The following is an 18,375-nucleotide window of genomic DNA, read 5'->3' as shown; positions in this document are numbered from 1 at the left end:
AGTTAATATGTGAATCTGTAACAACTCTAACTCAGCGCTGACAGTTTGATAAGGCTTCACAATGACCTGCTTTATGTGCGGGGCTGTGTTATCGAAGAAACGACCTCTGACAAGTTTATCCTATATGGTGAGGAAAATCTTCAACGAGGCATCTTTGCTCTTCTTCAGTTGCGCTGACACGTAAAATTATGATTTTTTTTCCAAAAGAAAAAAAATCTTCCTTAAAAAGTTGACATGTACATAGTTCATCACTGAGTGCATTGTAATGACAAAATGAATTGAAACTCATGACAAGAGCTTGGTGCGCAGCCAATATGGTAATTTAATGGAGTTAAGCCTACACACATCATTCACCGCAGATGATTGCCCCGACATTTGCACGTCTATCTAATCGACATTGTGCAGTTAAGCGAGAAAACGCGCACACAAAGAGACATTGGGGTTAAAGATTAACCTGCCGCGCAAACCCTGTTGGAATGTGACTCCAAACATTGGACTAACCATGTCCAATTATGAGGAAAACAATAGAGAACAGTAAATAGCTTCTCTAGATACATAGACAAAGTATTAAACACTATTATTTCCAATATAGATTTGAAGCGGCATTAATTGTACTAACAACATCCCATTAAGAGGACACCAAATGTACCTTGCATTTCTGATGAGTGGGTTAGGTGGCATTGTAATGCTGAAAGCAAAATAAGCAATTTTGCCAGCAGTCCGTTAGCCTCCATTCTACGCGTTCCTAATCCCATTGATGCTATCCAAAACACTGTTACGCCCAGTGAAAAAAAGTTTTCAAAAAGTTTTACAAACACTATTTAGCTTTCCCGGTTCCCCGATGGACAGGCAGGGGATGTCCGTACTGTGCGCGCGTGTGATAATGTGAGCTTTCACAGCTCGGCGGCTCGGGGGAGTAGTTGCGCTGACCTGCGCGCTGGGCTGAAGAATGCTCAGATGTCTTGCTGCCGATTCACTCCTCTTGGGGTGCCCAGCGCAAAACACGTTACTTGTGCTAATGAGAAACAGTTGAGCCGCAGGCGTCAATTACTGTGTAGGGGTAAAAGACATGGGAAGGCTGTTCGAAATTGTAAATCTTACCAACCACTGTCCGTACAGATTTTTTTCCAACGATAGCACGCGTCCTCAGAATAATGCTTCAATCAGAACTCATTGTTTGGTGACGTTACGTTAAATGACTGACAAATCGCTGATATTTACAACTTCACATTCCAACTGTTTGTTGTATTCTACATCCCTTGCTCCACCCTGTGCAACACGTCGTCAAACAGTCATCAACTCACTAAACTCGTGCACGTCTTAAATACTATAACGGGTATCAGCCATCTGCTTGATTTACTGTTGTTCATTTGAAACATGATGATAAAGCAGTAGGCTAATGTCGTCATTTCATGGTCCTTATGAAAAGCCTTTACCATTCACATTTCCCAAGCCAAGTAAACAAAATAGCTTTCACTCGCATCTGTTCCGATAGATAAAGGACATTTGTCTATTTCAATTGCCTGTATCCATTTTGCGTCATCTGTTTATTCTGCTCCATCAATGCAATCAATTAGGCCTATTTGGTATAATTTACAGCTCAGCTGTTGGACTGTGAGAAGTGTGCACATCAAGACTGAGGCATTTACTGCAACTCCTTGGATAAACATTTATTCCTAATTTATGAGCATAACAATAACATGATACGGCTTGAATATACAAATCACTGTCTGCCTCACCATACACTTCTCTCATTTGGAGCAGCACCAAGGCAGACTGGAAGAAAGTTCAAGTTTAATGGAATTGCTCAGAAACACACAGGAACCTTCATCTGACTGCAAAAATGTCTTTTTAAAAGTTTAAGTGCTGTTGCACCATGTGGACACTCGCAGTACACAGTCTGATCCCCTCCCCATTTTTTAAGAGACTCTTTGTACATGGGCCATGGTCATATACAACACAGTCATCTTCAATCAGAATGCTGGCTGTTTCGCTTGAGATGGGACATTAAAATGATAGAATGCATGGGGTTTTTATTCCTAGTTTTTATGTTTAGTATGTTAGTATGTATGTATGACATGCAAGTTCAAATTTGAAATTGTGTAATATGAAATCCCAGATAAAAAGTATGGGAGAATGGCTATAGCTGTCATAGTTTGAAATTTCCAAGGTGTAGATTTTGTTTAAAAGAAACTTCAGGTTCCCTTATACTAATATTAAAACTCTTTACCTTATATTTTGTTAGACACAGAAAGTATTCGGCCTCACAGAGTGTGTTGGGGTTCAAGGACTTAGGAGTAAGGGACATCAGGGTTTGGAGACTAAACACACAGAACACAACAGTCCGAGCCTTGAGTCTGTGAAAGATGACTTCATTTTTCATGACCTGAAATCAAGTCAATAAATTCTATTTGCCTGAGTAAAAATCGGACAAAACATTAGTTAATGTGTCTGAGACTTGAACTGAAAAAAATAAGAAGAGGCGTACAGTACCATTACGGGTTCAGGATTTGGAGCATCTTGGTACAATACACATTCACATCAGTGTTTCCCTGTTTAAACCTTGCAGCGAAGCCATACTGGCAAAATAATGAAGTAATAAAAAAACAACAACATTAGTATCAACAATGTTCTACCTGTGGCATAGTGTTTAACCAGTGATTACTCTAGGTGAGGTTATTGGTGCTCTTTGGCAGATTAACTTAAAAAACAAAAAAAAAAGGAATGGGAAAGGAAGCTGCAGTCCCCACCCTTCAAACCAAAGTCTGTCACACAAACACCTGTCCCCCTCTAACGGTGGCGTCCCTTTGTCTTCACCTTCCTGGTTCCGCTACTCAGTCTTCCTCGCCTTCCTCTTCCTCGGTCTCTACCACAGAGCTGCTCTCTATCGCCCCCTGTGGCCGGATGTGCTTGATGGAGACAATGCCCGTCATGATGGCATAGCCCAGCATAGCACCTATGGCCGTCAGCACAGATATGATCTGATTGCGCCTCTTGTGGGGCTCATTGTCAAAGTCCCCACCTTCTGGATACACGGACATCTTGCGAGTAGGGGGCTCTGAAATGGAAGGAGGGGGTTTGGGGTCAGTTGAAATTGTGAGACACGAAGGTGAGAGTGAGGAAGCTTTTGGAACACATCAGCTTATTGTCAAAGCATTGGCCGGTTTTGAGGACTAGCTGGACTACAAACACTTTGATCTGACAGGGGCAGTTGGTACATGACACACACAGCTTGGAGAACTGCATCTTTCAGCCAACAGTGCGAAGTGTGAAAGTCTGATTGCTTATGTTCTGGATTAAAAGATAAACTTTATGCAAAGAGAAGTGTGCGGATACATTGATTTTAGAGATTTTTAAGAAACACCAACAGTCCAAAACTCTTTGAAAACGTGACTAACCTCTGACTTCAGTGGGGAAGTAGAGCACGAGGATGTTGGTGCAGAAATGCCGCAGGTTGTCCAGAGAGGAGAGGTGCTGCTCCAGTTTCCCATTAGGCAGCTTGATCTTCAGCAGAGGAGCCAGGTGGCCAAAGACATAAGCGTCCAGAGAGGACGGCCTGCAGACACACGCCGGGTGGACGTCAATACACAATCTCTGTCTCTGTCTCTTTCTTTCTTTCTTTCTTTCTTTCTTTTTTTCTCACTTTCACTCTCACTCTCACACACTCTTACTCTCTCTCTCTCTCACACACACACACACACACACACACACACACACACACACACACGGGCGAAGGCCACTTACGAATCTCCAAAGAAGAACTTGTGTGAGCCCAGGCGCTGTGAAAGGAGGGTCATACACTCCACAGCATCCCGGTAGAGCTAAAGACAGGAAGAGGTTTGGTTACCAAGCCGACCATCAGTACCAACTCTTTATCTCTTCTGTTTAAACCCATCCATCTATTTATCTAGACACATAAACCCATACAAGAGTTACATCATGGCTAAAACTGAAAACGTTCAAAAATCTGTAGCGATAATGATCCAATGCACCAATGTAAGCAATGGATCTGCAATTACCTCAAATTACTTTCTTTTTTCTTTTCCTCCCCCTCTTTTAATTCACAAACACTGTGATGTCACCAGGTGGTTGCCACAGTAACCCTACAGTTACTGCCATTACCTGTATGTTTTGTAAACAGTGGCCATGCTTAGACTACTTTTCATGAAGTCTGCTTGACCTCTGGGGTCACCCAAAAGTGGACCAAGAATGGAAAAAGATCCTTTCATCAAATGCTTCCCCTGCCGTCTAAACTAACCTCAGAGAGTTTAGAGTAGCAGGCAATGACTGATAGCTGAAACAAGCAGCTGGTATGGCAGTCATTGCATATTGTAATAGCTCCTCCACAGCTTGATTATCTCTACCATTCTTTCCTTATCCCCCCCCCCCACACACCCTCTTCTTCCCCTCCTTGACTGACCTTGTTTTCCATCTCTCTCTCTCTCCTCCATCGTCTTATTCACCTTCACCTTTTACTCTCTTTGGTTTCTCTTCAACTTCATTGTACCTCTCATTCAGCCTCGCATTTTCTTTCCATCATACTCATCCTTTCTATCTTCTATCGGTCACCTATTGTCTCTCCCTCCATTTCCCTGCTTTCTTTCTTTCTTTTAATCTTTCTCTCTGCCTCATCTCTTTCTCCAGCTCTTCCTTATACTCCAGCAGTGGGTCTCCCTTGACCAGCCGCAATCTCCTTCTCCCTCTCTCTCTCATCCCCCTTTTCCTTCCTTTCTCTACATCTTTTCTTCTCTCACTACTATTCTCCCTCTCACCTCTTTCTCCAGCTCCTCCCCTGGCTCCAGCATGGGGTCTCCCCTGACCAGCCGGAGTCTCTCCATCTGCTGGTTGTGCATGCGGCTGGGCAGCAGGAAGTTGAGGGGGAAGGGGATGTTCTCGGCGTACCAGCGGCGCGTTACATCCACGTAGTTCTTAGCGTCCACCCACAGGGTGTAGATCTGAAGGGATCATACCAAAAATAAAAAAGACAGAAAGAAACAAAAACAATATGATATGACATATCTAAAGATATACTAGAGAGGAAAGGGGTACTGGGGGAAGAGGAAAGAGGAAAGAAACTACAGTAGACGAAGGAAAAAGTATCGAGGGAGAGTGGCAGAGAAAGGAAGAAGGAGAGAGCAAGAGAGATTATGTTCTTAAGGGTTGATTACTCCTCTATTTATGTTTTATGTTTACACAATCATTTATTCTTTCATATTAATTTAATCGTTCATGTTATGATTTAATTGGGTGCAATCTTGAAGCATGAAACACATGACAGGTGTTTAAAAGGTTAGGTTTATCCTGATCCAGCCCAGAGACAGCTAAGCCATGTGAGGATTTTAAAAAAGCACATAAAACTACAAGCAAGGGTAGGAGTAAACGCTTATCACCGGGAGAGTTATAACAAATAGTTCAGAAGCAGTTAAGTTCTAGTCAAATGTGTAAAAATAGAGCAGGGAGCAGCACGCAGGGCAGCGTATGAGTTGTAGGTGGAGAAGGTGCTCCAGTTTTAGATGAGGGGTCAAGGAGACAGAACTCAGCAGGACTGGATTGGGGTCCAACTCTAGAATAGAGTGAGGGCTGGGAAAAGGATGTGGCTGGGAGATGAACATAACTCACGATCTGAGGTCACTGTTAGGGATATGGGTCAAAAGGGTTGGGGTTGAGATCAGTCAAGGGTCAGGTCAGGTGCGAGGACAGAGAGTTAAGTCGTTGGTCATTGGAGATGGTATTCCTTGTGCATGCCCTGGTGAGAGATTCACTGGGGTATCTTAAAAAGACTGTGAGGTAGCTCAAAAAGACTATGGGGTATCTTAAAAAGACTGTGGGGTATCTTAAAAAGACTCCTCTATCGTTCTTGCTAGAACTGTGGGAAAAGGGGCATCATGTACGTAAGTAAAATACACAATTATTAGGCAAGTGAGTATTTTGACCACATCATGATTTTTATGCATATTTTCCAACTCCAAGCTGTATAAACTTGAATACTTATTGGATTTAAGCATATCAGGTGTTATCTGTGTAATGAGGGAGGGTGTGGCCTAAGGAGATCAACACCCTATATCAAGGTGTGCATAATTATTAGGCAGCTTCTTTTCCTCAGGCAAAATGGGCCAAAAAAGAGATTTAACTGACTTTGAAAAGTCAAAAATTGTAAAAAGTCTTTCAGAGGAATGCAGCACTCTTGAAATTGCTAAGATATTGGGGCGTGATTACAGAACCATCAAGCGTTTTGTTGCAAATAGTCGTCAGGGTCGCAAGAAACGTGTTGAGACAGAAAGACGCAAATTAACTGCCAAAGATTCAAACTGCAACCTCCCTGGAGTGCCCAGAAGTACAAGGTGTTCAGTGCTCAGAGACATGGCCAAGGTAAGGAAGGCTGAAACCCGACCACCACTGAACAAGACACATAAGATGAAACTTCAAAACTGGGCCAAGAACTATCTGAAGACAGATTTTTCAAAGGTTTTATGGACTGATGAGATGAGAGTGTCTTGACGGACCAGATGGATGGGCCCGTGGCTGGATCAGTAAGGGGCACAGAGTTCCACTTCGACTCAGACGCCAGCAAGGAGGAGGTGGGGTACTGGTATGGGCTGTTATTATTAAAGATGATCATGGACTCCAGATCAACTCTCAAACCTACTGCAAGTTTTTAGAAGACACTTTCTTCAAGCAGTGGTACAGGAAAAAGTCTGCATTTTTCAAGAAGACCATGATTTTTGTGCAGGACAATGCTCCAGCGCATGCAACAAAGTACTCCCCTGCGTGGCTAGCCAGTAAAGGCCTTAAAAATGACATGGCCTCCGTCGTCACCTGACCTAAACCCTATTGAGAACTTGTGGAGCCTTCTTAAACAGGAGATTAACAGTGCAGGAAAACAGTACACCTCTCTGAACAGTGTCTGGGAGGCTGTGGTTGCTGCTGCACAAAACGTTGATCGTCAACAGATCAAGAAACTGACAGGCTCAATGAATGCGAGGCTTATTACTGCTATTGAAAAGAAGGGTGGCTATATTAGTCACTGACTTTTTTTTGGAAATGTCAGAAGTGTTTATTTGTAAATTTTGAGTTGTTTGTTTATTATTCTCACTTTAACAGATGGAAATAAACATGTCAGATGGGAAATTTGTCGTTTTTCATTTAGTTGCATAATAATTCTGCACACTCATAGTTGCCCAATAATTGTGCACACATAGATATTCTCCTAAGAAAGCCAAAACCTCACTTTTACTTTCATTAATATTCAGGTTAGAGATTTATTGACAGTTAGGATTGACGAGAGCACTGTAGTTGTTTAATAATAAAATTAATCCTCAAAAATACTACTTGCCTAATAATTGTGCACACAGTGTAGAATTTGGATGTTTTGCTCAGTGCCTCACTCTTCAGTACTGCTCCAACCATGAGAGTTTGGAGAGCGACAACCCTGCGCTAGCAAGTCAGTGGGACTATGGGCGAGATCTGGCTAGACAAGCTGCCGGAGGGACATCTTTTCTGCACGTAACCTGATTCACACCCTGTACCTGCTGTGTCAACGAGACTATCTCTCCTTTTATACAGGAAATGGAGGCTTTAATATAGGCAGTGGGCCTCCTTAACACAAGGAGAAGGTCCTAAGAGTCAGCCAAGTTCCCTTATCACTTCTTCAAGTTCTGGTTCAAGCTCTGTTGTAATTTACACATCTAAATGATACAAAATGTAAGGGTGGTTTGGATAAAATAATAAGGAAAGACTTCAATAAAAATAGCTTGACTGAATCTCTGGCTAAATGTGTTAACATGTTCTCTGGGCTATCAAGTCTGGCTAACCTTGTAGGAGTGTGTTAGTCCACATCCATGGAAAGTCTTTGATTTTGCACAAGATAAAATATTGTAAGTGAACGAGGGAAAAAATCCATCAGCTACAATAGCATTTTTTCCACTGTCCGGGTCTGAGTGAACATCGTGAGACTTCAAGCTCCACAGGTCAAGCCAGGACGGCGTCTCAGAGGTAGCGATATCTTGTTGGGAATTTCTTTGGTTCGTTTCTAATGCTCCTAAATCCGCAGGGTTCCCCAGCTCTGGCACAGGCCAAGAGTCAAACAGCCTTTTCACATTTAGATAGCAATCAAAACGCACGGCACGGCGGCTTTCATGAAACGCTGACAGACTGCTGTGTGTGTTAAAGGGCCAGGTAGCAAGTTAATGAGAGGCAGATGCAGAGGACAACAAGGGAGAAGTGGAAGACAGAGTGTCAGTGTGTAGGAGCTGTAAACACGGGGGATCGTTTACAAAAAGGCAGGCATCAGAGGACCCAAAAAACCCTATATGACTAAATCTCTTTGAACATTTCTTCAATGTTTTGAGTTCAAATCTATATCAAATTGCTTACTTGACATCAGTATTTGGTGAATAAGTAAGGGGGGGGGGGGGGGGGGGGGTTCCTGGTGCCGCCACTATAATTCCACCTCCATTACAATGTGCTGCTTTGTCTTTCTATCTTTCTATCTTTTTGAGTCATACCAGTGCAGGTAGTAGTTTCTCTTCCAGCAGTGAGACGAATGCCAGTGTGTCCGCTCCTTCCTTGGCTGAGAGGTCATAGTCTGCATTATACTTCTGCAAGAATGAAAGATGCGCACAATTACACTCTAGTTTTCAAATACGTTGTGTCGGTGCACAATGACATATACAGAATACATATGATACTCCTTCTGACTTACGCAGAATGTAATGTATCTGGGTTTAACACACACGTTATATTAATATTCTCTTTTATCTTTTTAATTGGAAACTGCAATTATCCATATCATACCCGGTTTTATATTTTTATTCTTCATTTTAGGTTGCCGAAGGGCTCATTTTTGACACAGAATTAAATGTGAGAGGTGTTAATAAATAAAATGTTAAAACACCTGAGTATCAAAGCCTACGGCCTCTTCACAAGACCCAAGTGCCTATACATTTTTGTGCCAGTACCCACTGCCCATGAAACACCTCTGCCAAAGCCCACAAGAACTCAGCCAATGGGCAAAGACGATCCACTGCTGTGTTTGTTATTGCCAAGAACCTGTGCCATTACACTGCATGTAAAGGCAAAGGCACTCAACTCATTAAGACTCTAAGCCTGATTTACAAAGGACTTAGAAGTGCCTTTTCACACTTTATTAACACGCTGTTGGCTCTCTGAAGAATGACAGGCCAATCAAGGTTTAGTCTAAACTCTTTCAGGCTCCTGTATTGGGCAGACATGGCGCCTGGTTGCGGTCTCATGCCAAACAGAGAGGTGCTAACTGCTTCTAATGCTTGTAATGCCTTCCAGCTGGGTGGCACACATGATGGATTGGCTTGGGGTGTAGAGCCTTGAAGAAAGGCAGGTGAGAGAAGGACATGGTTCTTTACTGAGCTCTGGCTTTTAGTGAAGTTTGGCCCCTGTGCCAAAGGAGATTGATCCAGTAGGCGGATACACTGGATACCCCTGACTGCAAAGAGTGCTTTTGTGGAAGACTGGTAAAGCGAGGTTTAGGAGAACATGTTGTATTAAGACAAGGAAGGTTGTTTTTGAGATTCCTCTAGGAGTAATAAAACAAGTGCACCTTAAGATGAAAATGTGTGGCTTTACTGTACTTCGCCCTCTGTACTTTAAGACAACACACTGAACACAGGGTGTCTGCAGGAGTCTTGCTGATGGCATGCCGCGTTAATTTCAACCTCAGAGACAGATGGCCGCCGTTACATCCTGTTGAAACGACTCTACGAGGCCATCAAATGCCTCCAGATGTCAAAGCCTTACTCTTTCCTGTTCTATACATGCGGTAATTGCTGTGTCTTTGCGTGTGCATATGTATGTATTTAACACGGGTCTTTTAGTGGGTTTTTGCACATTCCTATTTGAAGGCCTCCTGTTTTGGTGAAGTCGTCATCTGAAGGAGCTGAGGATCAATCACCTGTTTCCAAGGAGCAAAATTTTAAATGTATGGTTCCTGAAACACCGAGTATCCTCCACACCTGTGTGTCTCTCTCTCTCTCTCTCTCTCTCTCTCTCTCTCTCTCTCTCTCTCTCTCTCTCTCTCTCTCTCTCTCTCTCTCTCTCTCTCTCTCTCTCTCTCTCTCTCTCTCTCTCTCTCTCTCTCTCTCTCTCTCTCTCTCTCTCTCTCTCTCTCTCTCTCTCTACGTGTGTGTGTGTGTGTGTGTGTGTGTGTGTGTGTGTGTGTGTGTGTGTGTGTGTCTCCGCTAAAGTCAAGTGCAGCTTTCACCTGTTAAGCCATTTGCAGGGCCAGGCATGGGGCTTAGAGGTTTAGAGTTTGAGGTCACTCACCTGTTTCCGGAGGTGAATGATGATCTTACTGGGCTGTGAGACGCTGCCTTCTTCCCCGGTCTTCAGTGCAGGGAGGGTACCTACAGAAGAGAACAGCACATGGATGAGGAGTGGGCCCTAAACCCTAGTCTTGACCATGACACCACCATAATGTTGAAAGACTTAATGGTAAGAAGGGAGTCTGAGAAAGAAAGAAACAAAGAGTGGAGAAAGACAGACAGGCAGACACACATAGATAGAGAGAGAGGTAGAGGGGGAGAAAGAGAATGTGACAGGTAGAGGGGGAGAGAGTGACAGACATATATATAGAGAGAAAGAGAACGTGACAGGTAGAGGGGAAGAGAGTGACAGACTTAGAGAGATGTACAGAAGGAAATAAGTAGAGGGGGAGAGAGTAAGACATAGAGAGGGGGAGAGAGAGAGAAAGAGGGAGGGAGGTACAGAGGGAGAGAGAGTACAAAAAACATACAAAGAGTGAAGGGAGTCAGGTGATCGATGACCTTGTAACCTCTGAGCCTACGACCTATGGCCCGGTGTGAGGAAAAGGGGGTGGGGATCAGCGTAGGGCTTCCTTTCCTCGTATATCACGCGATTCCTCACAGCCATGAGTGTTTTTTTTCGAGGGAGGGAGGGGGGCTGGGCATGGGTGGTGACTGTGGGGTTATTGAGGTTCCACGCAAAGTGGAGTCAAGTGGTTCCACCACCCTGCGGGCCCAACAGTAGTGACCTTTGACCCTCTCTTTTCTCTGGTAGGAAAAAGTGCTGAAATGTTTTTCTCCCCCCCCCCCCCCCCCCCCCCAATTAATTTATCAAGGTCTCTTTCTCTTTCTCTCACTCACCGGTGGGGCTTCTCCAGGGGTTGGTGATTTTGTGAACTTTGAGTGGCGCCCCAGCAAACTTGGCATAGGCCTGAGAAAGAATGGAAGAGGAGAAAGGGTTGGAGACCAATATGGTGGGGGAGGGGAGGATGCAACATGATGGTGAGGAAGAAACTGAGTATTTTGCTTCAACTTGCACATCCCTGATCTTACACTTTTGAGATCGCTTTAAAACATTTAGTTTCCAAACCTCACATCATCTGGCTGATGCTAACCGGTCAAATAATGCAGAAACCTCATTAGGGGAAGAGTGAGATTACAGGAGGATTACTCTGATTATGAGAAAGCGAGACAAACCACACTTCAAGACCTGCTTTTTTTCACGACGACCAGCAGACACAATCTCACATCATAAAGGCCATTTTGTGGAGCAACAGGAAAATGGTGTGTCTGAACCCACTCCAAGCATGTCAGATTTGTAAACAAGTTTGAGTGCATCGACAGCTGGATTTCATTAATTTCATCCATACATGCTGAAAATGTTTGTCTGGCAGCAGCACATGCTGGCTACCTCTCCATGGGTGGCAGAAAAAGTAACTAGGAAAAGAAAGAGAAAATGGGAAAGAAAGAGAGAGAGAGAGAGAGAGAGAGAGAGAGAGAGAGAGAGAGAGAGAGGGAGAAAGGAAAGGGATGCTGGTTGCTGGGGATCATATGAGGCCTCTCTGAGGTATGAACCCCCTCTTTCTTAAAGAGTCAGGCAACTACTATTAAAACACATAAAATGAAAATATCCCCTTCGGCAAATTCCTCTGAGTCTCTGAGGTTAGTCTAGTCCTCCTCACAACTTTGATCAATCACATATGCCTAACTGGTAGTAAGAATTAAAAGAGTAAATTTCGCTTGATGACAAGCCAATGACAAATTTCTCGACTAACAGCCTAGGGTCAACACCTAACCACCAAAAACTAGACCATGACAGTGCAACTCTCCATGGGGAATGCCTTGGTATGGCTAGACCACAGCATCATCATTTCTAGTCAGTTAAACTGACAAAACACGCCTTTAAACCCTCACCTTCTGCTCCTAATCAAAGGGCAAAGGGAGCAGAGGTTTAACTGAGACACTCCAGCATGACCTGAGCCTGTAAAAGGGGCCCTGAGCAATCGTGGCTCCAGAGGCCAGTAGAGCAGCACATCAGATGAGGCAGTGAGAGAGAGAGAGAGAGAGAAAGAAAGAAAAAGGGAGAGAGAGAGTAATGGTGGGGCCCACGGTGGCTCTCCATAAACTAAACATAAGCAAACACATAAAGAGCCAGATGATGCTGGAACATTTTGTGGTCCTGTGTTTAAAAAAAACATGTCTGAGCTGTGGTGGAAGATCGTATGACATTACTGCACAGCCTGAAGCCCTCAGACGCTTCTGTCCTGATTTAAGAGGAGACTAAAGAGTAGGGCTAGCCTCTAACACCTTGGTGCATTCTTGAGAACAGCATTAGTACCAGGAAGCCTTTTAGTTCTGTGAAGAGCTCTTAGATGTAAGGCCATTTCAAAGCAATGCAAGGCAAAACAGAACAAAAAGTAGTTTTGCAAACTGACCTCCTCTATGTGTTTTTTTAAAGCACTTCAACATTCTTTAAGATTTTTCTCAGCACATACTATCCTATACAAACACTGAGACAAAAGCCCACCACACTTTAGAAGGACCAATGACAGCACACAACATGAAGTCTAGCGCTCGTAATTACAGGTCTGTCAACCACCTCAACCCACCCCACCCCACCCTCACAAACTGACTGTGACCACGGCAAGAGACTCCTCTCCTTCCAAATGCATAGGCTAGTCACGGTAACTGGACACCATATCCTGCTCTGAGTCTCCAGAGTGTGCTCGGTAATGGTAAACCATCTCTCCCTCTCTGCTGGTAGCCTGAGAATAGGAGAAAGGATATGTCTCCTTGCGAATGAAAGATTGGGGGTGCGGGGTGGAGAAATCAGTTGAAATATTTTCCTACCACTGACTCAGGGACTACCCTAGTCTGGCGAGGACATGAGGGAGGAGGGCAAAACATTTTATTTAGCTAGAATATGTGTAAAGTGAAAAACCTAATAAAGTGAAAAAGTAAATGATTAGGGGTCTCCTTCAAAAGTGTCAACAGAGAATGGTAGGGGAGAGTGGCAACTGTTGGGGAGAGTGGCAACTCTAACAGCAGCATGAAGCACGCTGCATCCAGCTGTTGTGCTACTAACCCATTGATCTGCTAATTGTGTTCAGTAAAGCATAGGAAGCTTAGTAGACAGGAGAGGAAATACAAATCTTCACTTCTCGCCCTAGGCTGGGATTTAATCACTGCCACAATACTGAAGGCATAGTCTTGGAGGGGACATGTATATCCTGTGTATTAACTTATGAAGTGACAGATAACAAAAACACACACACAATAGTAGTAAAACCAACACTCTCACAGGCACAGACAGACACACGAACACGAACACACACACAGGACACACACACACACCGGACACACACACACACACACACACACACACACACTACACAACAGTGGTACTGAGTAATGGATTGTTCATGGGGAGCCATGTTTGTCTTGACATTCTTGGGAAGAGGGGACAGTTCTTTGTATGTTTTCATTGTTTTTCGTTGTTTCTTCCCCCCCTCTTCCTCTTTGCAAATGCTATGGAGTGCTGCTATTTAGGCAGTTGTGACAGACAGCTAGATAATCTCCTCCATCAGATGACAGACACACAGGAGTGAACAAAAATAAAGCTAAATGATTACAAACAGATCCCTTTCTATAACAACCCTCTCACACCAGCAAAGCAATTATCCCATTATCTATTTAAACAGATTGGCTCCAGTTACTAAGTGCTAACAATGTATAGAGATACATATTTCAATGTAATTAAATGGGCTATATGTTTTGTTTTAAATGTTACATAATCTGTAATTATACCCAAACTAAATATATTTACTCAAACCAACAAGATGTGTCCCCCCCCCCAAAAAGGGAACAGCCATACGCTACAAAACATGGGTCCTGACTTTACAAAATTTTGAATAAACGTGTAGGCTACTTGACCTCATGACCTGTTCTCATCTATTTCGGTCAGTTTGATTCGTCAAAGCTATTAGTCACGTGAGGAAAGGTATGCCATACTGTAAACAATAGGGATTGCTTGAAACTGGTCAGACGTTCTGGGTGGCATATTAATTAGGCCTAGGTTCAAAGATTCTCGAGCGCTGCTATGTAATCTTTGATTATAACTAAGGCAACGTTCACCAGGGCACTTAGGTTTGGCTATCATTACTTTGTAACCTTGTGCGTTCTGGCATATATATTAATTTGATTCGAAAAACTATGACGTTGCCAACAAAAACTACATTTAAATGGCATATTTTATTTTACTTGAAATCACTGCATGCAGCCCCTAGCTACAAAGTGACCTGAAGTAACGTTAGAGAGAGACATGATCATCCCCTATGGCAGCCCATTTGACATTTCAACCACATAAGCAGGTCTTATCTACCGTTTTCTCTAACGCTGAAACCAGATATATTTGTTGTCCCTTCGGTGGCTTGTCACAGGAATTCAGTCAAGTGTTTATTGCAGATAGCTCAAACACATCCAGTTATAGCTAGCTTGTCTATGGCACGATGGGCAGGTCACCTCACCGAGACAGCTATTCAATAACTCTAACGTACTCCAAGACAAAACTAGCTTCCGACACTTATTTATTTCACTGCGGATCCAATATTGTTACCATAGACTGTGGATCTTACCAGAACAGTTAAACAGTCTGCGTCTACAGAGGGTAAACCCCAATCGCCTTTCCAACTGTACAACTCCAAGGGGGCAGCCATGTTTTAGTGACAGAATGACTCTTCACTCGGAAGTACTTCGTGACTCTGTTACTGTTGCTATGGTTTCTGCCAAACTTGTTACTTCTTGCTCGTGGACCTGACTGATCAGTAAAAAAAGTAAAGAAAATAAGGTCAGCGTGCTGGCTGGTTTTTCGATGAGAGATCCGGAAGCTCGCATGAACAGAGGAATTCGCAACGTATGCTAATGCAATAGTTAAGGGACGAAATTACACAGATAGGAGGGGGTTGTTACTAGTACTACTTTGATGACCATTTCTTAACGTAGTAAAACAGTTGTGATTCACTATCTGATAGCTCTGTGGGGTGTTATTCAGTCAGTTGATTACAGTGGGCGGCTCATATTTGTATCCATCAAATACGGTGCTAAATTATTAAAAAATATAGGCCTAGACATTGACAACGTTAATAGAAATAATAATTTCTGCACTGCTGTGCCTCAAACATCAAGGAATCCTCAATTGGCTATACTGTAGCATGTCACTGGGGCATGAGGGTCCTGTGTTTAAAGCTACCGGTAAGTAGCTGTGCTTTCCCCAGTACAGACACTACAACGGCCTGACCCCTGGTGTTTGCAGGCGGTTCTGCAGCTTTAAGACAACCCATTTGCTTGGTATCTGTTTGTAGCCTTGGGCTAAAGGAGTTCAGTAGCCTTGGGCTAGGAGAGCAGCATGACACATGTTGAAATGGAGAGAGAGAATCGGATAGAGAAAAAGCCACAAAAGAGACAGAGGCGCTTCGAGACAGGTGCAGAAACAAAACTTAGAGTGAGTGAGTCAGAGAAAGAAAAGAGAATAGTAGGATTGCGTTCTCTACGGCCCCGGTCCTGTTGGCTCTTGGATTAGTCACTGCTGCCACCCATGGGTAGCTGTGGAAGGAGAGGGTGGAAGAAGAGGAAGAAAAGAGCCATTGAGAGATGAAAGCTCTTTTTATGAACGGTTATTTTCCAGAGTTGCAGTCTTTCAGAATCTATCACTCATGAAAGACAGGGTCTTTACTCACACTCATACCACAGGTGTTCACCAAGAGTGTGATCATGAGAGAGTGGAGAATAAGATGAGACAGTGGAGAATACGGTGGAAAACTCAACCCAAACCACTTTCCTTGTGAAATACTTTTAGTTTCGCAGTGTCAGAATGGTTGAGATGGAGAATGATAGATATTATTTACAAACACTGTTAATGACTTAGGAATATAATAATCAAGTGCCTTGTATTAATATATTCCTTGTATGAATCATGTGCTTATGAAAGCAGGAGCATGGCTTTTCTTTGTGTGTGTGTAACTAGAATATTAGGTGCCACTAAGTCTGCATATGAACAAGAGCATGTTTAGACCAGAGGAGATAAGAAGGGAACTCTGCTTCTTCCGACCTTGTGCAAAACTGCCATCCTTGCAAGACAGGGAGCCTCAGACGTGAGAAATCCACCACGTGATCATCCTTGCTGAAAGCTAAACTTCTGACTATATAAACTTTGCGCAATGGATTTATCAGGGCCTTCACTGTCAGCCTCGTCTGGGAGGGGAGCCCAATTGTTGTTGTTTGTTTGTCTAATAAATGTACTTTCATGCAGCTCCGGAGTCCTGAACTAACTAGGGTACATTTTCACCTATCAGAGAACCTAGAACATTTTTCAGGAAAGGAAAAGAAAATGAATGAAGCAACTAACTATAATTGTCTATTTTCACTTGGTGAGCCCTATCTCCTTTCCCCTCCCTGTCTCCAGGCCATCTATAAAATGGTGTCCTCTGTGATGAAGATGCCAGAGGATGAGTCCACACCAGAGAAACTGACAAAATCTTCAGACAGATGGACCTCAACAATGATGGTGAAAACAAAACAATATTAAAAGAGGAATAGATAGATAGATAGATAGATGAACACAGAATGAGGATATTTAGAAGCACAAAATATAAACATAATATGTGTGTGTGTTTGTGTGTGTCTGTGTGTGTGTGTGTGTGTCTGTGTGTCTGTGTGTGTGTGTGTGTGTGTTATATATACATACCTGTTACAAGGACACACACACACAAATATACCGTATATATATCAATGAATGAAGCAACTAACTATAATTGTCTATTTTTACTTGTTGAGCCCTGTCAAAAGTGAAGGCATGATACTTCCACATACAGTATACAGTGCCACTTGAAAGTATGTGAACCCCTTGAGCACTTAATCGTTTTCTGTTGTTTTACCATGATTTTTCATTTTTTTATCACCAATTTTCCATAGATGAAATGTCAGGTTTATGTTTAGCATTTGCATGTACTTGTTTAGAGGAAATTGTTTGAGTAGCCAAAAAACTACATGAAACATGGAATTAGTGCATTTTCAAAAGTAAATGAACCCCCTACAATAGACATGTATAGACCATAGACATGTATAGACTATAGACTTTTTTATAGTGTGTGAAAAAGATTTGCCTCTACGTTACTTTGAATCTCGCTAGTTTAATACATGTGCATGGGTCTATAATAAACGCTCGTGCATTTTGAAAATACTGAGAAGATCTATAAACTGTCGAAATAGTGCTTCTTTAGTTACTACGTATTGACCATCATTAAGAGAAAGAGCATACATCAAATAGTGAGAAACTGGCAGTCAGTGTGTTTTTCATAGTTTAATAGTTCCTTTTCAAGTATGTGCATTAAGAAACCTTGAACTGTGCAATTGGCAATACACTGTTATTTCACAAATCAACATTAGGCTACAAAAAAAATCTATATATTTCTATAGCAGTAAAAATATACACATCTCAATATATACATAGCCTACACATCTCAATAGTTGAACTGTAATATAAATAACATAGCATATGTATAATCCAATATAATATAATGACTCAGTATAATGTGCAATGGAATAACATATGATATATCACTTGATATATTTTATATATATGATATATCACTTGCAGGACTTTCTGTTCTTCTTTAAGCTGAAGATAGTTGTTAATGACATTGGCTGTATGTTTGGGGTTATGTTCCTGCTGCAGAATACATTTGGTGCCAATCATACGCCTCCCTGATGGTATTGCATGATGGATTAGTATCTGCCTGTATTTCTCAGCATTGAGGACACCATTCATCCTGACCAAATCTCCAACTCCACTTGCAGAAATGCAGCCCCAAACTGGAAAGGAACCTTTACCATGCTTCACTGTTGCCTGCAGACTCTCATTATTGTACCTCTCTCCAGCCTCCAGCGAACAAACTGCCTTCTTCTACAGCCAAATATTTCTAATTTTGACTCATCAGTCCAGAGCACCTTCTGCCATGTTTCTGCACCCTATAGTTTCTATGTTTACGTGCTTAGTTCAGTCACTTGGCCTTGTTTCCTTGTCGGGGTAGAGCTTTTTGGCTGC

At 42.7% G+C, this 18,375-nt stretch overlaps 1 protein-coding gene across 1 annotated transcript in view; it reads right to left on the bottom strand.

Moving 5' to 3' along the window:
• LOC308363488 (thrombospondin-3b-like) overlaps positions 1–14,989 on the bottom strand; it is a gene marked incomplete at both ends in the record, with an annotated part of 29,017 nt that extends 14,028 nt beyond the window's left edge. Inside the window, 7 exons of the mRNA XM_080836295.1 lie at positions 3,399–3,556; positions 3,745–3,821; positions 4,773–4,955; positions 8,505–8,597; positions 10,297–10,376; positions 11,136–11,205; positions 14,909–14,989. Coding sequence (XP_080692421.1) covers positions 3,399–3,556; positions 3,745–3,821; positions 4,773–4,955; positions 8,505–8,597; positions 10,297–10,376; positions 11,136–11,205; positions 14,909–14,989 — 742 coding nt within the window. The remainder of the gene's footprint in view (positions 1–3,398; positions 3,557–3,744; positions 3,822–4,772; positions 4,956–8,504; positions 8,598–10,296; positions 10,377–11,135; positions 11,206–14,908) is intronic.
• Between the last annotated feature and the right edge of the window lie 3,386 nt (positions 14,990–18,375).

The sequence above is a fragment of the Sprattus sprattus genome (assembly GCF_963457725.1).
Source record: "Sprattus sprattus genome assembly, chromosome: 4".
NCBI classification, from domain to species: Eukaryota; Metazoa; Chordata; class Actinopteri; order Clupeiformes; family Clupeidae; genus Sprattus; species Sprattus sprattus.
This window is presented reverse-complemented; position numbering and strand designations above follow the sequence as displayed.